Here is a 20,803-nt window from a genome sequence, read left to right on the forward strand (position 1 = left end):
ATCTACTGGTGAAAATGTAGTTTATATTTACTTTCCACTGTAAGAGACTTAAGTGTAGATTGGGTGTTGTCCTATCAACCAGTGACTTGGTCACATGGCTCAAAAGGTGGGGCTACTTCCAGCCTCTGTCTGGCTAGACAGAGCTTGAATTATCCAGTTCTGGCCAAGACTCCTCCGGAAGCAGAGCACATGTGGAGAGTCTCTTCACAACAAGATTCCCTGCCAGGCCCAAGGTCTGGTACTTCATCATATCTTGACTTCCACAGCCAATATACTAAAGGCTTTCTATCCTGAATCCTCACTGTCCAGATCTACAAGTGCTTCTTCAGACAGTAGGGCACACTGAGTATATAGAAGAACCTACTGCATGCAGGTTAAGGAAGTTTGAGGGTCTCCCGTCCCAAAACAACATTAGTGGCTTGCACGCCATTGTCCACGCATCAGCTGTCTGGTCCCTGTGGTGCGCAGGGCAACTCTCTACATTTGCTTACAAGTACTTCTGAACATGCTGTGATTAGCTGTGGTACTAACCCTAGGATTCCAGGTCTGTACAATCTTCTTATTATACCTACCCTCCTACTCTAAGCTACAAAAGACTCTGATCCTGCTTCTAAAAGTACACAAGTATCACTTATAAAACAGTTCATGCTCTTAAAGATCCAGAACCCTAATTGCACTTCAATATTCAACTCCAAGTTGTATTTGCCTTGGCCTACCCATCAGAGACTGTGAAACATCTATTTTGTGTTGGTTCTCTTTGTTCCTGGCGTAGTAAAGCGACTGTTCTCCCCGAGACCTATGTCTGTAGTCAGTCCATTGGCTGTGCATACTGTGTTGGCGTGGATTGTAGGGAACATGAGCCTCATAGACCACCCAGGGAATACGGCCCCTGCACCTTCGTGCCAGAACAGCAACCATGATCTATCAAACATTTGGGAGTCCCCTGTTCCTGGGCTACTACAGATGCAGACCTCTGCGTAAATGAAGCAGGTGTTGATCATGCAGACCTCTGCATTAATAGAGCAGATGTTGAGCATGCAGACCTTTGCATAAATGAAACAGGTGTTGAGCATGCAGACCTCTGCGTGAATTGGTGTGATTGGTTACAGTCAGATACGCCCCCACCCTGTGTGACAACATCTGAGGCTTGCAATCACCGACGCTGTGTGCATATCTATATTGATATAATAATAATGAATAAATAAAACAATTGTTGTAGGGCTCTCCATATTATCATATTATAATACCTAGCACAAAGAAAGCATATGGCTACAGGCTGCAGCCCCCTAGCCGTGCGCTTATCTTGGCTGTGTATCAAAATAAGAGTGACCCTATGTGGCTTTATTTTTAAATATTTAAATAAATAATTTTTTAAAACGGTATGCGGTCCCCCCAATTTTGATACCCAGTCATGTCATGATAAAGCCGACAGCTGGGGGCTGGTATTCTCAGGTATTCTCGCCCATCACTATCAGAGACTCATTCTTCGGACTGATAGAGCTTCTATGATCTGAACTCCAACAATTAATATGTTTTCCTTTGGATAGGGGATAAATTTGATACAAAGTCTTTAATAGTGAATATGACAGTGAGATGGTAGCATTTGTAACTCTCTTATTTCTTCTCCTGAACTCCTTGGCTGAATAAAAAGGCTTATAGAAATGAATGAAAAGGTGTTTTGTGGTAATTATTCTAATTTTCTGAGATAATGACTTTGGGTTTTCATTGGCTGTAAGCCATAATCATCAACATTAACAGAAATAAACACTAGAAATAGATCCCTCTGTGTGTGATGACTCTATATAATATATGCGTTTCCCTTTTTGTATTGAATTACTGAAATAAATTAACTTTTTGATGATATTCTAATTTATTGAGATGAACTTGTATAATATTATTGTTCATCAGTGGAACAACCATCCACAAGAAGATATAAAGAGTTACATACTGTCATCTAGTGCACAAAACAAAGGATAGCTGGAGAGGTATTATTTCACTATGTGAGGTAGCGTCGTCCGCTGCGCTGCAGAAGACACGGGATCCAGGCACCAAGGTTCACAGCACACGGTTTATTCCAAAGAAAAAGTCCACAATAGTACATATGTGCCTTTCCGGCAGAGAACTCAGGGAGATGTGATCACTCCCTCACACCCGGCACACCTGCCCTTGTTCCTGAATCTATTTAACCCTTCCTTCAGCCTGTAGGGAAACAGCATTAACCCTATAGTGGATTATCATGGAGTGAGCACAACCGGGGCGAGACATACCGGCCGTCATAGATAACCCCGGTCACAGTCTCACATACCCCCCCCCCTCAGTTCAAGCGTGCGGGGTTGAACTCCTGCCATCAAACACGGGCCGCGGGACAAGGCATCGGCGTTGCCCTGCAACCTACCGGCCCGGTGTTCAACCGTAAACCTGAAGTTCTGCAGAGAAAGGAACCACCGGGTAACCCGGGCATTCCGTTCCTTGGCGGACCTCATCCAGACCAGTGGAGAGTGATCCGTCACCAAGCGAAACTGACGTCCCAGCAGGTAATAGCGTAGGGACTCCAAGGCCCACTTGATCGCCAGGCACTCCTTCTCCACTACGCTATAATTCCGCTCGGGAGGGGTGAGCTTCCTACTTAAGAAGGTGACGGGGTGTTCCTCCCCCTGAACCACCTGAGACAGCACTGCCCCCAGGCCGACCTCCGAGGCATCAGTCTGTACTATGAACTCCTTCCGGAAATCAGAGTTGACCAGAACGGGCTGTCCGCACAGGACCTCCTTCAGGGCCCGGAAGGAGTCCTCGGCCTGCGGAGTCCAGCGCACCATGACGGACTTCTTGCCTTTGAGAAGGTCTGTCAAGGGGGCTGATAGTCCCGCAAAATCTTTTACAAACCTCCTGTAGTATCCCACGATACCCAGGAAGGCCCTAACCTGCTTCGTGGTCAGGGGTCTAGGCCACTTCTGGATCGCCTCGACCTTGTTAATTTGGGGCTTAATCACTCCTTGGCCTATCACGTAGCCCAAGTAGCGGGCTTCCGTGAGTCCCAATGCACATTTCTTGGGATTGGCTGTCAATCCGGCTGTTCGAAGCGCGTCCACCACCGCTTGTACCTGTTCCAAGTGAGTCTGCCAATCGGAGCTGTAAATAATGATGTCATCAAGGTACGCTGATGCATACGCCTGGTGGGGTTCCAGCACTAAGTCCATCAACCTCTGGAACGTGGCCGGAGCGCCATGTAACCCAAAAGGCAAGACAACATAGTGGAAGAGACCCTCCGGCGTAACAAAAGCGGTTTTCTCCTTGGCGGACTCCGTTAGTGGCACCTGCCAGTACCCCTTGGTCAGGTCGAGCGTGGTAAAATATCGCGCCTGTCCCAGCCTATCAATCAGCTCATCCACCCGGGGCATGGGGTAGAGATCAAACTTGGATATTTCGTTCAATCTCCTAAAGTCATTGCAGAACCTTAAGGAGCCATCGGGTTTTGGTATTAGGACAATCGGACTAGCCCATTCACTCCGGGATTTTTCGATGACCCCCAGGCGTAACATTGTCTTTACTTCCTCCGATATGGCTTGTCGTCGAGCCTCCGGTACTCGGTATGACTTCAGGCGTACCTTTAGGTGGGGCTCGGTGACAATATCATGTCGTATCAGACTGGTCCTACCGGGCAGCTCGGAGAAGACATCGGGGTTCTGCTGAACCAACCGTCTGGCCTCTCGCCTCTGTGTCTTGGTGAGGGCTTCTCCAATCCTTACTTCCGGTTCGTCCTCTCCGGAGGTCGCTGGAGCCGGATGTGAACGACCCGAAGAGGAGGGAGGTGGGGAAAAAACAGCCATCAGGCTTTCCCGTTCCTGCCAAGGTTTTAATAGGTTGACATGGTATATTTGTTCAGGTTTCCGCCTACCGTGCTGCAATACTTTATAGTTAACCACCCCGACTCTTTCCTTTATCTCGTAGGGGCCTTGCCACTGAGCCAGGAATTTACTCTCCGCCGTGGGAATCAATACCAACACCCGATCCCCGGGATTAAAGGTCCGCACGGTGGCTTGTCTATTGTAGCGGCCGCTTTGCGCGGCCTGAGCCTCCTGTAAATGCTCCTTCACAATTGGCATGACCGCGCTTATGCGGTTCTGCATACCCAAAATGTGTTCAATCACACTTTTATGGGGGGTGGGCTCCTGCTCCCAGGTTTCTTTTGCCAGGTCCAACAATCCCCGGGGATGTCGCCCGTATAACAATTCAAAAGGCGAAAACCCCGTGGATGCCTGTGGCACCTCTCGTATGGCAAACATCAAATAGGGAAGCATCATATCCCAGTCTTTCCCGTCTTTGGAAATCACCCTTTTGAGCATGGTTTTCAGGGTTTTATTGAATCGTTCCACTAAACCATCCGTCTGAGGATGATACACAGACGTACGCAACTGCTTGATCTGGAGTAGCCGGCATAGCTCTTTGGTCACTTTAGACATGAATGGGGTCCCCTGATCCGTAAGGATCTCCTTGGGCAACCCCACCCGGCAGAACACAGCAAACAACTCCCGAGCTATAAGCTTGGCTGCAGTATGTCTGAGAGGTATCGCCTCTGGATACCAGGTGGCATAGTCAACGATCACTAGGATATGCTGGTGCCCTCGAGCAGACTTTACGAGGGGCCCCACCAGATCCATCCCTATCCGTTCAAAAGGGACTTCTATAATGGGTAACGGTACCAACGGACTGTGAAAGTGGGTCAGGGGTGCGGTAAGCTGACACTCCGGGCAGGTTTCGCAGAACCGTTTTACCTCCCCAAAGACCCCGGGCCAATAGAACCTTTGCAATATTCGCTCCTGCGTTTTCTTGACCCCTAGGTGACCACTCATCAGGTGTTTATGAGCCAAGTCGAGGACCCGCCGGCGATACGGCTGGGGCACCACCAACTGCTCTACCCCTACGCCCCGTATTTCATCTACCCGGTAGAGTAAATCCTGCTTAAGAGCGAAATGGGGGTATCTTACCTGGGCACCAGGCAGCTGTGCCACCCCGTCAACTACTGTCACCCGACTCCGGGCATGTATTAATGTAGGGTCCTGGAGTTGGGCTGTCCCAAACGTATCCGGGGACGCCTCCAACTCCGGGATGGGCTCGACCGTCTCAGCCTCTCCTGCCAATACCTCTAGGGGCGACCTATCAGGTTCACATCCTGTCCCTATCATGGGGACCCCTACGGCAGGCGTCCCGGATTCAGGATTGTAGGGCTCAGGTCCCGGACTGACCAATATCTGAGGGGACTTAGGAGGTCCCTTCCATAAAGTCCAAAAATAGGGCAGATCCCTTCCTAGGATCACATCATAGGGAAGAGTATTAATAAGTCCCACCTCATGTTGCACCTGACCGCAAGGTGCTGTGATGGTGACTATCCCCGTGGGATAGTCTCGGCGGTCCCCATGTATGCAAACCACCCCCACGGTACGTCCTGTGGCCTTTACTTTAGCCCTTAGGGTTGATCGCACAAGGGTCACTAAGCTTCCGGAATCCAACAAGCCTGTAACCGGACATCCATTCACCTGAATTTGGCACAAGTGGGGCTCAGTCTCTGGGTAGACCAGGTCAGCGGTACACACCACCTGAGCATACATTGAACCCCGCCGGGTAACCCCACAATCCATGGGCTCCGTGGTGAGTGGACACTGGGCTTCCATATGTCCCACCCGCTGGCACCGCCAACATCTAATAGGGAAGGACACCCCCTTGACGAGTTGTCGTTTAGGGTACATAGTTTTCCGGACCTCAGGGACGGAGGGTGCGGCTTCAGACGGGACGGTAGCGGACTCCCGCACCGGTGTCAGCGGTGGGTCCTTGGCCCTAGGCTTGGAGGAGCCGGACCGACGGGCGGTACGCAAAGTCTCAGTGTCCCGTATCAAGTCCTGCGTAGCCACATGCCGCTCTACCAGGGACACTAATTGGTCCAGGGTACTCGGGTCACCCTGTCCGACCCACCGTTGAATGGTGACGGGTAAAGTGCGCACAAAACGATCCACTACTACCCTTTCCACCATTTGCGCCGGGCTCAGAGTGTCAGGCTGCAACCACTTTTTTACAAGATATAACAAGTCATAGGCCTGGGAGCGTACGGGTTTGGCTTCCTCAAAGAACCACTGATTTACCCGCTGAGCCCGTACATAGGTATTCACCCCCAACCGAGCCAGTATTTCGGCTTTCAGGGTCACATAGTCAATGGCGTCCTCGGTACAGAGGTCCAGGTATGCTTTTTGGGGTTCCCCCGTCAGATAGGGTGACAATACCTCAGCCCACTGCGGGGTCGGCAGCTTTTCCCGCTCGGCCACCCGTTCAAACACCGCCAGGAACGCTTCCACATCATCACCCGGGGTCATCTTTTGCAACGCTTGTCTCACCGCTTTCTGGACGCTGCCATCGTCACCCGGTCCCTGGGTTGTTGCTGCCGGTCCGGCACGGATCGACTTGGCCAGGAGAACCATCTGTTCTTGGTGCCTTTTTTCCTGCAATTGCAAGGCTTGCTGCTGACGTGCATTGGCCTGATCCATCTGTTCTTGGAATTTTTTTTCCTGCACTTGCAAGGATTGGAGCAGGTGTGCATTGGTCTGTTGCTGCTGTGCATTAGCCTGTTGCTGCTGTGCATTAGCCTGTTGCTGCTGTGCATTAGCCTGAGCCAAATGCTTTATTATGTCCTCCATGGCGTCGCCGGGTTTGGGCTGTAGTATAGCCGCTCGAATCCAGGACATGCGCAGCTGGGTCACCAGGGATGGATGCTACACCTCACCGGCTGTCATGCCCGCCGATTCTCCACCATATGTAAGGTAGCGTCGTCCGCTGCGCTGCAGAAGACAAGGGATCCAGGCACCAAGGTTCACAGCACACGGTTTATTCCAAAGAAAAAGTCCACAATAGTACATATGTGCCTTTCCGGCAGAGAACTCAGGGAGATTTGATCACTCCCTCACACCCGGCACACCTGCCCTTGTTCCTGAATCTATTTAACCCTTCCTTCAGCCTGTAGGGAAACAGCATTAACCCTATAGTGGATTATCATGGAGTGAGCACAACCGGGGCGAGACATACCGGCCGTCATAGATAACCCCGGTCACAGTCTCACAACTAGTATACCAAAATATCAGCGACAGGGAGAAAATGAATGCTCATATTTTAGGAAATGTCCTTTTCAGTCTGTAGAAATATGTAAATTGGATCAGGCACACTGCCTGCCTACCTGTAGGCTTGGGAGTGTCTGAATGGAAGAATGATCCAGTGCTAATAATATTAATAATACTTATATAACTCTACCACAAAGGACAGGTTTTGCAAATTACAATTTTATCTGTAAACTCTTGTATGCAGCCTGTTTACACCAGCATTAATAATGTTATCATTTAGTTCTCCATAAGAAACAGAAGGATGGAATATAAGTACGTCATGGACAGATCACATGATTGACACCATCGGTATTAGATGGATCCTAGTCTTTTAATTGGACTTATACATTTTTTTATGGTTTTTGTCATTGTACTAGAAAAAAAACTGTGATTTTCTGTGCTATTTTTTTCTGGTAATAATGAAGAATCTGCTATGAAGCCTCCTAATGTGCTATGATTTTAAGAGGCAGTGCTCCCCTGTTTTCTGTGTGTTATGGACTTGCCAGTTCAGCAAGTGCTTCCCCCTCTGGATTGCAGACTTGGACTAACGTGGCTCAAAAAAGTGTGGGAAAGTGAGAAAGAGAGGGAACAGGAAAAGTCGTGTCGCCTCAGAGTGAGAGAGAGAGGAGACACTGCCGATGTTATACCTGAGAACGGTGGTGTGAGAAGAGGTACGGTGCCAGCTGTGTGAGATACAGCAAGCCAGATGGCGAGGGAGGCCTGCTCACCATCGATTGAGTACCAGACTGTGGTGTTCCTAGGTCGGCGAATCAGAATAGAAGCAGAGACGTCACCCAGAGGAGTTGGGTGACCCCCGGTCCCATGAGCGAAGAGAAGTTCCCTCCTGCCATGCAAGGAGAAGTGCATACCAGTGAGCATCACAGCACCGAGCTCCTTGGAGTGAACTTATTCCCCCTCGACTATGCCATGAGTTTTTACCGGCGGTGTGTGCATTAAATACAGCCAGAGCACGTTAGCTGTGCCGCCCAGATAGCAGAGGCCAGCTAGGTTGTTAGTTCAGTACAGTTGTGAATACTTTGTACTTGCCTTGTTGTACTTTTGAATTGATATTTGTAATATCTGGGGTGACGTATAGTTGGGGCGCTCCAGCTAGATTCTGCAGGGTGTTAAACTTGAGCTGTTACCAGATTACTCAACCTCGTTCACTTATATAAGTGGCTATCTCCTGCCTGTTGCTAAAGCTGTATATTTGTTCTGCCACCTCATCTTGCGCTCCATAACTGAACTCTGCACAGCGGTGGTCCCTTGGCTATCGATACACTAACTCAGATGTAAATGCAGCCTATGATTGCAAGGCTTGAATGTTTTTATAGTATATGACTATGACCATTCGATCAGGACAACCAAGTATTTACCGTATTAAAAGTGAATCCCCATTTTTATAACATCACAAAACCATATTTGATGGCCATGGTAAGCAATCACAGTACAGCTTTCATTTTGTATTCAGCTATTAAAAATTAAAATCTTTCATTTTGAATTATGTTCAATCTTTTTAGCTCTTTTTTTAGCCTTATCAAGAGGGTTCCAGTCGGAATCCACCTAAAAAATTATTTGTGTGCACATACCCTTTAGGCCTCATTCACACGTCCGTGTCTCGAGTCCCATACGTGTTTGGTCCGTTTCCTCACGTACCGGAGACACGGGCACACGTAGACCCATTAAAATCAATGGCTCTGCACTCACGTGCGTGTTCTACCATGGATCGTGTGTACGTGTGAAGCATACGTGTGCCCGTGTGCTCCACACATAGACATGTCAGTTTTTCTCCGGCATCACGTGTGTCACACGGAACTCAAACGGACCACACGGAGGTGTTCCGTGTGACATGCACCAGAGAAAACACACGTGTCTGAGAAAAAAAATAACAAAACGTTACTCTACTTCTCCAGCCCTACTGTCTCTGCTGTCACTTGCTTCCAACCGCTGCTCATTATTCTCATTGCATATTCACTTCACTGCGGACCGGAAGCAGCAGCAGCGGGGAGTCGGCAGGACCGGAGACCGAAGATCAGCACCCCGGACAGCGACGCCAGGGACAGGTGAGCAGAAAGTTCCCATTCCCAACACACGTGTGCCATAAACACGGCTCACGGAGGGCAAAACGCACCTTTGACACGTCCGTGAAAAACGTGCGTGATTTTCACGGACGTGTGAAAGAGGCCTTAGAGACAGTTTTCCTAAGTTTGCCCCCTTGTCCTTATTTCACCTAATGCTAAGTAAAAGTCATGTTTTTTCAATTAACTGGATGGCAAACGTTCAGAGACTTGTGGGAACAATTCATATTTTTGAACAATTCACCATAATGACTTTTTAAGGTATAACATACAGTAGGTGCCATGGGTGAATGTGGACAATGCTCCTATCCACAGATCCTTCACTTACAAATCGAAGCTCTTCCTATATTCTACATTAATTGGTTCCATATTTACTCTATCCTCTTCATGTCAATCACCATAGTTACTTGTGCATAGTCCTGAAAGATGGGGAAGGTATTTATCATTCTGTTCATGAAAGCCTCCAAACCACAAGTCTATTCCCATTAGAGATGTCACTCACTGCTTGTCATCACAATCGGCTTCTCTCATCTGACTCATATAATTGTATGGAGTATGCCGTAGTTTCATGACTCAACATCAGCCAACTAAAACATATATCACATTGTCTCTGGTGCCTGCATTCAGTGAGGTAACTCCATAGCCAGTAATTGTAGACTGTCCCAGACTTAGAACTATATATTAGGCTAAGTGATGATCTGATACATATCGATGGAAAACGTTTCATTGGATATTTTTGTAAAAACAAAGAATTGTTTTGCGATAATGTCAGAAAAACTCCAGCGCTTGGTATCTATCCAATGATTAATGATTACATTGCTGACAGGAGTTATTTTTTCATGCATGTACCTTATCTGATTTGTCCTCTTCTGACCATATAACCTACTAATCTATATTGAGGGTTGGTAGCCAAAAATATTCTATGAAGTCCTAGAAACCTCATTATTCACTGTGTTTGCCAAATTCATCTTCTGAAATCTGAATTAATCTTGCTGTTTACTCAGTATTTCTTAATCATGAAGAACACCATATACTATAAGCATGTTAACTCAACCTATCTATACCACATTGTTGAGGCCTTAAGGCCACGTCTCACCAAGCGTCATCGTTAGTGACATCGCTGCTGAGTCACGTTTTTTGTGTGACGCAACAGCGATCTTGCTAGCGATGTCACTGTGTGTGACATCCAGCAACGACCTGGCCCCTGCTGTGAGGTCACCGGTCGTTGCTGAATGTTCTGGACCATTTTTTGGTTGTTGCTCTCCCACTGTGAAGCACACATCGCTGTGTTTGACAGCGAGAGAGCAACGATCTGAATGTGCAGGGAGCCGGCTTCTGAGGACGCTGGTAACCAAGGTACACATCGGGTAACCAAGCAAAGCGCTTTGCTTGGTTACCCAATATTTACCTTGGTTACCAGCGTCCACAGCTTCTAGAAGCCGGCTCCCTGCTCCCTGCACACATAGCTAAGGTACACATCGGGTAACTATAAGCAAAGCGCTTTGCTTAGTAACCCGATGTGTACTATGGTTACCAAGCACAGCGTCGTTACACGGGTCGCTGGTGGCTGGTGGCTGATCTCTGATCGCTGTGGAGATCTGCCTGACTTGATAGTTCACCAGCGACCATGTAGCGAAACTCCAGCGATCCCTGCCAGGTCAGATCGCTGGAGCGTCGCTAAATGTGACCGTACCTTTAAAGAGGTTATTCGGCCTAGGAATGACTTCGGACTTGTAGTTTATGACTTGTGAATCAACACAGTTCACACACTGCGAGGATTCTCTGATGCTAGAAATGGGCAGTCATCTGACCGTAAGTACATGATATGCATACTTCCGGCCACATTCCCACTAGACTGTGCCCTTCCTCACTCAATACACTTGCGTTGAGCAAGGCTGCACCCATCTAGTTGGCACATGACTGCATGTATGAAATTTGCATACTTATAGTGACATGGCCATCCAATCCCAGCTCTGAATCACAGCGCGCAATGTGTGAGATGTGAGGATTCTCAAGTCTGTAGTTACGAAGAGTGAGAGCAGACTTGTAACCTAAGGTTGGACAACCGCTTTAAAGAGGCGCTATCAGCTCACATGTCTTTTATAGTAACCACTTATACTCCCTATTACATAACAATTCTTCAGCAGTCTTTCTTAAAAATCTACTTGGTGCTTTTATTCATCTTGAAAATATATAAATAAATTGACAATTGGCCATTAGCAATTGATAGATTACTTCTATCTCAGACATGGCATGTCCACAGGATACCTGTATTTCAAGAACGGTGTCCTCAACCCGTCTCATGGCTGTTATGAATAGAGAGGTGGTCAATTATTTCATTTTCTGAAGCTTCTATAGAAATTAATGGTAAATCCATGAATACATGTCTACCTCATCATTCACATGCCCATAAGACAGGGCCTAAGGGAATACTCATTCTTAAGATTGGTGCAGGCCCCAGTTATCAGACATTTATGGCATTAAAAATTCTCCTTCAAGTGCATTGATACTTCAGTTTTGTGTTGTCCCATTGTTACATTTTCTCATCAAAACAAACATTGGAAAGTCAGAAGGCAAAATAGCTATAGTACTGATATGATATCACTCCTCCAAAACGACGCCGTATTTAATAAAGAGTTTGGAGGAAGGAGGAAGGTTAAATAAAATATATATATATATACTGTATATAATTTTTTTTTAACTTTGGTCATGGCTGCGCCTCTGGAAGGCGCCGCCCTAGGCACCAGCCCTCTAGTGGCAAACACGGCCCTGCTGATATCTACATATTTTCTGTATATATGATATAAGAAAAAGACTGATGGCACATCCTATCTTTCTAATGTGAACAAGTGCAAACTGAATATCAACCATAGTAACAAAAAGGAGACAGTTGCACTCTGCAATATGTGAAAATGAATATGGGAATATAGACATGCATTACTGCTATGAAAAAACATGTAAAAATTGAGATACTTAACACATGAAATTGGCCAGATTTAATGTGAGCCCAACAGCCAGCGGCAAGGCGACCTTATTTTTGTTGGGTCCCTATCAAACTAATGCATCTGTTTGGGTTAAAAAAAACCCCTGAAATATGAAAACTGAATATGAAACACAGTAACAAAAATGAGACGGTTGCACAAAAATGAGGTTGCCTTGCCGCTGGCTGTTGGACTCACATAAAATCTGGCCAATTTTGTGTGCTAAGTATCTCAATTTTTACATGTCTTTTCATAGCAGAAATGCAAGTCTATATTCCCATATTAATTGTTCCACATATCTTAACACTGCAGTGTGCAACTGTCTCCTTTTTGTTATATGATATAAGCCACATAATATGTAACCCATAATATAAAATATTCAAGATATTTTATTATATAGTCTATGTATAAAATAAACTACATGATATAAACCAGTGGTCTATAAGCTGTGAAAAAACATGTAAAAATTGAGATACTTAACACATGAAATTGGCCAGAGTTAATGTGAGCCCAACAGCCAGCGGCAAGGCGACCTCATTTTTGTTGGGTCCCTATCAAACTAATGCCTCTGTTTGGGTTAAAAAAAACCCTGAAATATGAAAACTGAATATGAAACACAGTAACAAAAAGGAGACGGTTGCACAAAAATGAGGTCGCCTTGCCGCTGGCTGTTGGACTCACATAAAATCTGGCCAATTTTGTGTGCTAAGTATCTCAATTTTTACATGTTTTTTCATAGCACTAATGCAAGTCTATATTCCCATATTAATTGTTCCACATATCTTAACACTGCAGTGTGCAACTGTCTCCTTTTTGTTATATGATATAAGCCACATGATATGTAACCCATAATATAAAATATTCAAGATATTTTATTATATAGTCTATGTATAAAATAAACTACATGATATAAACCAGTGGACTATAAGCTGTGAAAAAACATGTAAAAATTGAGATACTTAACACATGAAATTGGCCAGAGTTAATGTGAGTCCAACAGCCAGCGGCAAGGCGACCTCATTTTTGTTGGGTCCCTATCAAATTAATGCCTCTGTTTGGGTTAAAAAAAACCCTGAAATATGAAAACTGAATATGAAACACAGTAACAAAAAGGAGACGGTTGCACAAAAATGAGGTCGCCTTGCCGCTGCCTGTTGGACTCACATAAAATCTGGCCAATTTTGTGTGCTAAGTATCTCAATTTTTACATGTCTTCTCATAGCACTAATGCAAGTCTATATTCCCATATTAATTGTTCCACATATCTTAACACTGCAGTGTGCAACTGTCTACTTTTTGTTATATGATGATATAAGCCACATGATATGTAACCCATAATATAAAATATTCAAGATATTTTATTATATAGTCTATGTATAAAATAAACTACATGATATAAACCAGTGGTCTATAAGCTGTGAAAAAACATGTAAAAAGTGAGATACTTAACACATGAAATTGGCCAAAGTTAATGTGAGCCCAACAGCCAGCGGCAAGGCGACCTCATTTTTGTTGGGTCCCTATCAAACTAATGCCTCTGTTTGGGTTAAAAAAACCCCTGAAATATGAAAACTGAATATGAAACACAGTAACAAAAAGGAGACGGTTGCACAAAAATGAGGTCGCCTTGCTGCTGGCTGTTGGACTCACATAAAATCTGGCCAATTTTGTGTGCTAAGTATCTCAATTTTTACATGTCTTTTCATAGCACTAATGCAAGTCTATATTCCCATATTAATTGTTCCACATATCTTAACGCTGCAGTATGCAACTGTCTCCTTTTTGTTATATGATAGAAGCCACATGATATGTAACCCGTAATATAAAATATTCAAGATATTTTATTATATAGCCTATATATAAAATGAACTACATGATATAAACCAGTGGTTTATAAGCTGTGACTCCTTGCCTCCCAGATTTTACAAATCTACAACTCCCAACGCACTCAGACATCCTCCACCTATTTCACAATTTTGTGTCAATGGAAAGAGAGTCGACTTCTGAACACATAGCCATGAATTATGATGATTTCTCTCTAGATGCTCATAAAACTATTCTTCAGTAATATTTTTACAGGTACTGATTGTAAGCTTAATTTTGGACTTTCTATATTTACCGTTGATGAATACTTCCTTGCCTGGGCTTCCTTTATACACAGGAAGCCGACTGAATGTCTCCACACGACTCTATCATTTCCTTTCAAGAAGTACAAATGTAATTAGGATAAATCTTAAGAAGCAGCAAATATGTAGGGGATGGAGACCATGCCTGTTACTATCAGCAAAGACAAAGAAAATATCAGCACAGAACTAATTACAGATAAATGCTAATTATAACTTTCTAAGGCTTCTTTCGGTTACTACGCTTTGGGGAATGCGTTTGTCTGGAATTTGAGAATTCTCACAATATGCACGTTGGTTTCCTTCCACAGACCTAAAACAAACTGGGAGGAAAATTAAAATGGTTCCTAACAGGCATCTAAGTGTTTACGATGTGAGGATCACATTGCAGATATTATTGGCCTCCACTTTGGCAGCTCGATAAGAAACTCTTCTTGGGTTGCATTGTGTTGCGTACAGTCCCGGTAAGTCAACCTGCAAAATGCACCTTCAGTCGTAAGTAGAAAGCAGTGGAAGGAGTTATTACTGCGATTCCGAGGATACATTCATCTTTCTAAGTATTTTATCACTACTAACACTGCAACAGTTCACAAAATTTGTAATCACTCAGCGTGAAATTCTTCTCAGGGTGGCTTGCCAATTTCAACAGACTTTGCATAGCAGCCTCCAAGAAACATGCCCAAACTGTAATTAAACAATTTGAAACAGAAACACAACTTCAAGAGAATGTCACATTGACAAGAATTATGGTTTGGAAATTCTGTCAAAACACAGTCAATGGAGAGAAAGCAAAAGCTCAACAAAGTGTAACCTTGTGACTGCCTCCTGTCCAATACATCACAAATCCTCTGGGGTAGAATAAGTCTGCTATCTAGGCATCTGGTTAAACCATTGAGGATTATGAATAACCCTATATTCACATATGAGTTGTAAAATATATCACCTTAGGACAAACAATGTGAAGTGCAATACTATCATATACTTACATCATAGCTCTAATATGTTATAGATCATCACCAGATACTGTTAGTTACATCAGACATTTGCTTAGTGTATACGTATAAATAATAACTGATAGGGTATGGGCTACACATCGCTTTGCTTTTACTTAAAGGTGTTGTTCCTTTCAGAAAATCTTGGTCCCTATTCGCAGTTTTGTATAAAAAATCAAACTGTGCTTTACTCACCGTCCCTGGGTCCAGCACTGATATTCTGCTGCAGCTCAGCTCTACAGCATCTGATATTGGCTACAGTGCTGTCACATCGATATCTTGACAACCAATCAGTGAGCTCAGCAGCTCTGACTGGGGTGCTCCATCTACAAATGGGCAGAGTAAAGCGGGCTTTATACGCTGCGACATCGCTAATGCGGAGTCGTTGGGGTCACGGAATTTGTGACGCACATCCGGCCGCATTAGCGATGCCGTTGCGTGTGACACCGATAAGCGATTTTGCATTGTTGCAAAAACGTGCAAAATCGTTAATCGACGACACGGGGGTCCATTCTCAAAAATCGTTACTGCAGCAGTAACGAAGTTGTTCCTCGTTCCTGCGGCAGCACACATCGCTGCGTGTGACGCCGCAGGAACGAGGAAGCTCCCCTTACCTGCCTCCCGGCCGCTATGCAGAAGGAAGGAGGTGGGCGGGATGTTACGTCCCGCTCATCTCCGCCCCTCCGCTGCTATTGGGCGGCGGTTCAGTGACTCTTCAGTGACGTCGCTGTGACGCCGCACGGACCGCCCCCTTAGAAAGGAGCCGGTTCGCCCGTCACAGCGACGTCGCCGGACAGGTAAGTATGTGTGACAGCTCTGGGCGATGTTGTGTGGCACGGGCAGCGATATGCCCGTGTCGCGCAACAGATGGGGGCGGGTACCCACACTAGCGATATCGGGACCGATATCGCACTGTGTAAAGTAGCCTTTAGTGATGTCATGGATTGGCCACCACTCGATGTGACATTAGCACTGCAGCGGTTTGGTTTTTTTTTAAAACAAGCTGCCCTCGGAGACCAAAAGTTTCTGAAAGGAGACATTTCCATTAAAATGTTTGTGCTTTTAAAGGATTGGTCCACTACTAGGACAACTGCTTCTGATTCAGCATACTTCCCCCAGGTAAAATAATAAAGTCTATACTTACCTATGCGGCCGGCGCGGTTCCAGCGGTGTCCAAGCTAGCGTTCCCAGAGTTCACGTGACATCTCGCGAGCCTTGGGTCCAATCAATGCTGGCTTCTGTTTTTATATCTTCAGACAAATTAATTAATCAACAGAAAAAGAGGGCTGTGGCTGCGCTCACTTCTTATTTATTGCTCCTGTGTTTGAAGGTGGGAATACAGAAGCTGGCATTGATTGGCCATGGTGTGATCACCAGTGTGTCACGTGTGACAGACAATCATGTGGTTTCTGGCAATAGAAAGTCACAACATCTGGCTGCGCAGAATGCTCCCTGACTTTCTATTGTTCCTGGTGTCAGTATTCATTGGTATAGATAGCTTTCCTGCTGGACTCATCTCTATCTCTTTTGGACCCAGCAGGAAGTCAACTTTCACCCAGCTGTTGACCATCAGTATTCCCTTGCAGTTTAAATACCCCTTCCTTCCTTTTGACTGGTATTGGTGATATTTTCAGTTCCTTCAAGCCAAGGTTGCAAGCAGATGGTTTGTACTCCTCTGTGGTATTGTTGCTGAGAGCGCTGCAAAACTCCTACCTGAGTCACCTAATGATAAATAGTTCATGTTTTTCCCCCTGTGTCGCCCCTGTGTCTTTTATAGTTGTGTAGTGGGGTTGACTAAGAGCTCCTCCCATCCGTTCCCTATTTAGGGCCTAGCATTAGGGATACCTAGGGCAGGTATCTGGCTCGATGCATATGTGCGGAACCTATCTAGAGGGTGAGGGACCCCAGAGACTAGCAGTAGTCAGGGGTTACCATCTTCCCTCTCCCTAGACGCAGGGTTTCCCTTCCTTTTTTCTGTGTTTCTGTGCGCCTGGTACTTACCTGTACCTAGCGTGACACGTGGGGCTCGTGTGACATCACAATGTCACGTGAAGTCCAGGAACGCGAGGCCCGGCACTGCTAGAACCGCACCAGTGAGTATAAGGTTAATTATTTTACATTGAGGAAACATGGAATCAGAAGGGGTTGTCCTAGTAGTGGACAAATCCTTTAAAATCATACCTCCTTGTTCATCTGATCATGTATTATCATGTGGTGAGAATAAAGGATGACCGCACTCTGTCCACTGTGAAGGATTTTCTTTTATTCAAACACGTGCATAGTAGAAAGCCGGAGGCACACTGTGAGCTGGCTCCTCAAGACGCGAAACGGCCGTAGTCCAGTCTTGAGGAGCCAGCTCACAGTGTGCCTCCGGCTTTCTACTATGCACGTGTTTGAATAAAAGAAAATCCTTCACAGCGGACAGAGTGCGGTCATCCTTTATTCTCACCTTTATCCATGGATTTTGTTCTATGACGAGCACCCCGCTTCTGGATTGTTGGACTTTCAAGGCTCTCCACCCGGACTCGGGCACAGGCGATACCGCAGACGTTACTGCAGGTAATGTGCAGCGGTGCAGGACTTAATTATCTCCCTTTGCTATATTATCATGTGGTGCAAAGTACTGAAATGATAATATGTACATTGACATTGGACAGCACGGTGGCTCAGTGGTTACGGAATTTAGATATTCGGCCTTAATGGAGACAGTGATGCTGATGTCTGTAAAGTGCTATGGAAATTAAGGGAGTAAATAAAAATGTACATATCTCTATATATATCCTGCATTCAGTCCATTCACTAATGGACTGAAAATACTGAAGATTTCTATAGGATTTAACCACTTAAATGTAATTATATCCGACATATACGTACATAAACACCATACCAGGAGCACGAAAACATAACAATAAACATTCAGAAAACCCTTTTTTTAACCAGTAAAGTCAATTATTTCTGACCAAATGAGAAGAGATATAAACATTTTCCATATCTATACATTGTTTTTTTTGCACGCACTGATGAATAGAGGTCATTGTTTTTGACTGCGGTGGTAAATTTGTGCAAAGGGAGGAAATCTCCTACAATTTCCTGAAATTGAATGTTCAGGTTAATAGCACAAACCATTGTTTAAACAAGAGAATCCATTCCCAGAATGTGAAGATATATGAGATCTCCTAGAAATCTATATTCCATGGAGGAAAGTAGACGTGATGCAAAATGTAGCACTTATAACACACGCACTTCTGTACATCTCTTATTGTGATAATCCGCCGTACGCTGGACAGACATGAAGATTCCTTCTGGTACCAGAAGTGGGATAAGTTCTACGTACAACCATAGAAAATCATACACTTACATAATACAAGGTGACTTTGAATTTTGGTGAGCTCACACGGCAAGGGACAACCAGCTCATTTGCCTTGACATCCATTTCTGCAGTACCAGGAATATTTGTGTTGACTTGTAGGAAGGGCTGATTATTATCTGCAAGGAATTAACAGGAAAGGTGAAGATGTTTTTGTTTCATATTTATAGTTTATACTTTACGGGACTGAACATAACTTGAGTTTTAGGATATTATCCAAACTTTTACAATTGACTGGTGGGGTCCAACTCTTGGCTCTCCGGCTGTTTAAAGCGGCAGGTTCTTACATGTGCCCGTCCTATACTTTTCTTAAAAGTGGTAAGAGGTATTACACAATGTCCCATATATTTATTTATTTATTTAAAAAAAATTGGTTTCTACAGTAGCATGCAAATGTTTGTGCACCCTTGGTCAATATTGCTGTTATGAACAGTTAAGCAAGTCAAAGATGAAATGATCTCTAAAAGGTGCAAGCTGAAGGTTTTACAATGGCCCTCACAATCTCCTGATCATTGAAAATCTGTGGCTAGACCTGAAAAGAGCAGTGCATGCAAGATGAGCCAGGAATCTCACAGAACTGGAAGACGTCTCCAAGGAAGAATGGATGAAAATCCCTCAAACAAGAATTAAAAGACTCTTGGCTGATACAAAAAGTGTTTACAAGCTGTGATACTTGCCAAGAAGGGTGCCATTAGGTACTAACCACAGGGTGCCCAAAACTTTTGCATTGGCCCATTTTCATATTTGTAATCTTTAAAATAGAAAAGATGAAAAAAAATAAAATATAATAACATTTTATATATATATATATATATATATATATATATATATATATATATATATACAGGGTGGTCCAAAAGTAGGTGGACAGTATGTGTAATAGGGTTATCAAACATGGTGTAAAGTGAAGCTGACTCAGTTTCCCTTAGCAACCAATCAGATTCCACTTTTCATTCTTCACAGACTCTTTGGAAAATGAAAGGTGGAATCTGATTGGTTGCTAAGGACAACTGAGTCAGTTTCACTTTATACCATGTTTGATAACCCTATTACACATACTGTCCACCTACTTTTGGACCACCATATATATATATATGATCCACAATGAAGAGATGAAAGGTCGCACTCCAAAGGTCGAATAAAATATTTTTCTTTTTATTCCACGATCACATCAGGGGTACAGGTAGTGAGGGAGGATGAGGGTGTGCCACGTCGGACGACGGCAGCCGTTTCGCAAGTAACCTTGCTTCTACGGGTCCAGTGCATGCAAAGGTGCTGCATCCACCCTTAAATAACAGGTGAATTGGGTGCAGCATCCTTGCGTGAATGAAGTGCAAATTAAAAACATATACCAGCTGCACATGTATCAAATTCACATAGAAACTTATTACATATCAATTCCAAAATGGATTATAAATAATCGTAACATACATGGGTATAGTTAGAGTAAAAAATTAAAAAATTATTAAATTTAATTTTTTACTCTAACTATACCCATGTATGTTACGATTATTTATAATCCATTTTGGAATTGATATGTAATAAGTTTCTATGTGAATTTGATACATGTGCAGCTGGTATATGTTTTTAATTTGCACTTCATTCACGCAAGGATGCTGCACCCAATTCACCTGTTATTTAAGGGTGGATGCAGCACCTTTGCATGCACTGGACCCGTAGAAGCAAGGTTACTTGCGAAACGGCTGCCGTCGTCCGACGTGGCACACCCTCATCCTCCCTCACTACCTGTACCCCTGATGTGATCGTGGAATAAAAAGAAAAATATTTTATTCGACCTTTGGAGTGCGACCTTTCATCTCTTCATTGTGGATCTTGTATCGCCTTTGCTTTGGGACACGCACCCAGGTCTCCACCTGCCTGAAAGCACAGCTTTGTCAGCCATACAGGGATCAGCGGTGCCCGGTATCCTCCACTCAGCTTTATATATATATATATATATATATATATATATATATATATATATATATATATATATATAGATATATATATATATATATAAATAAAATTTTATTTTATTTTTGTATATATATTTTTTATGTTTTATTTTTTGCCTAAAATCTAAAGGAAATGTGGCATCTTTAACTTTATTCCTTTTGGAGATC

The 20,803-nt window shown here is 44.3% G+C and overlaps 1 protein-coding gene across 1 annotated transcript in view; it reads right to left on the reverse strand.

Moving 5' to 3' along the window:
• Positions 1-20,803, reverse strand: part of LOC142251251 (vascular endothelial growth factor receptor kdr-like) — a 337,728-nt gene that overhangs the window by 173,935 nt on the left and 142,990 nt on the right. The window contains exon 4 of the mRNA XM_075323879.1: positions 18,672-18,799. Coding sequence (XP_075179994.1) covers positions 18,672-18,799 — 128 coding nt within the window. The remainder of the gene's footprint in view (positions 1-18,671; positions 18,800-20,803) is intronic.

The sequence above is a fragment of the Anomaloglossus baeobatrachus genome, chromosome 9, assembly GCF_048569485.1.
Source record: "Anomaloglossus baeobatrachus isolate aAnoBae1 chromosome 9, aAnoBae1.hap1, whole genome shotgun sequence".
Taxonomy (NCBI): domain Eukaryota; kingdom Metazoa; phylum Chordata; class Amphibia; order Anura; family Aromobatidae; genus Anomaloglossus; species Anomaloglossus baeobatrachus.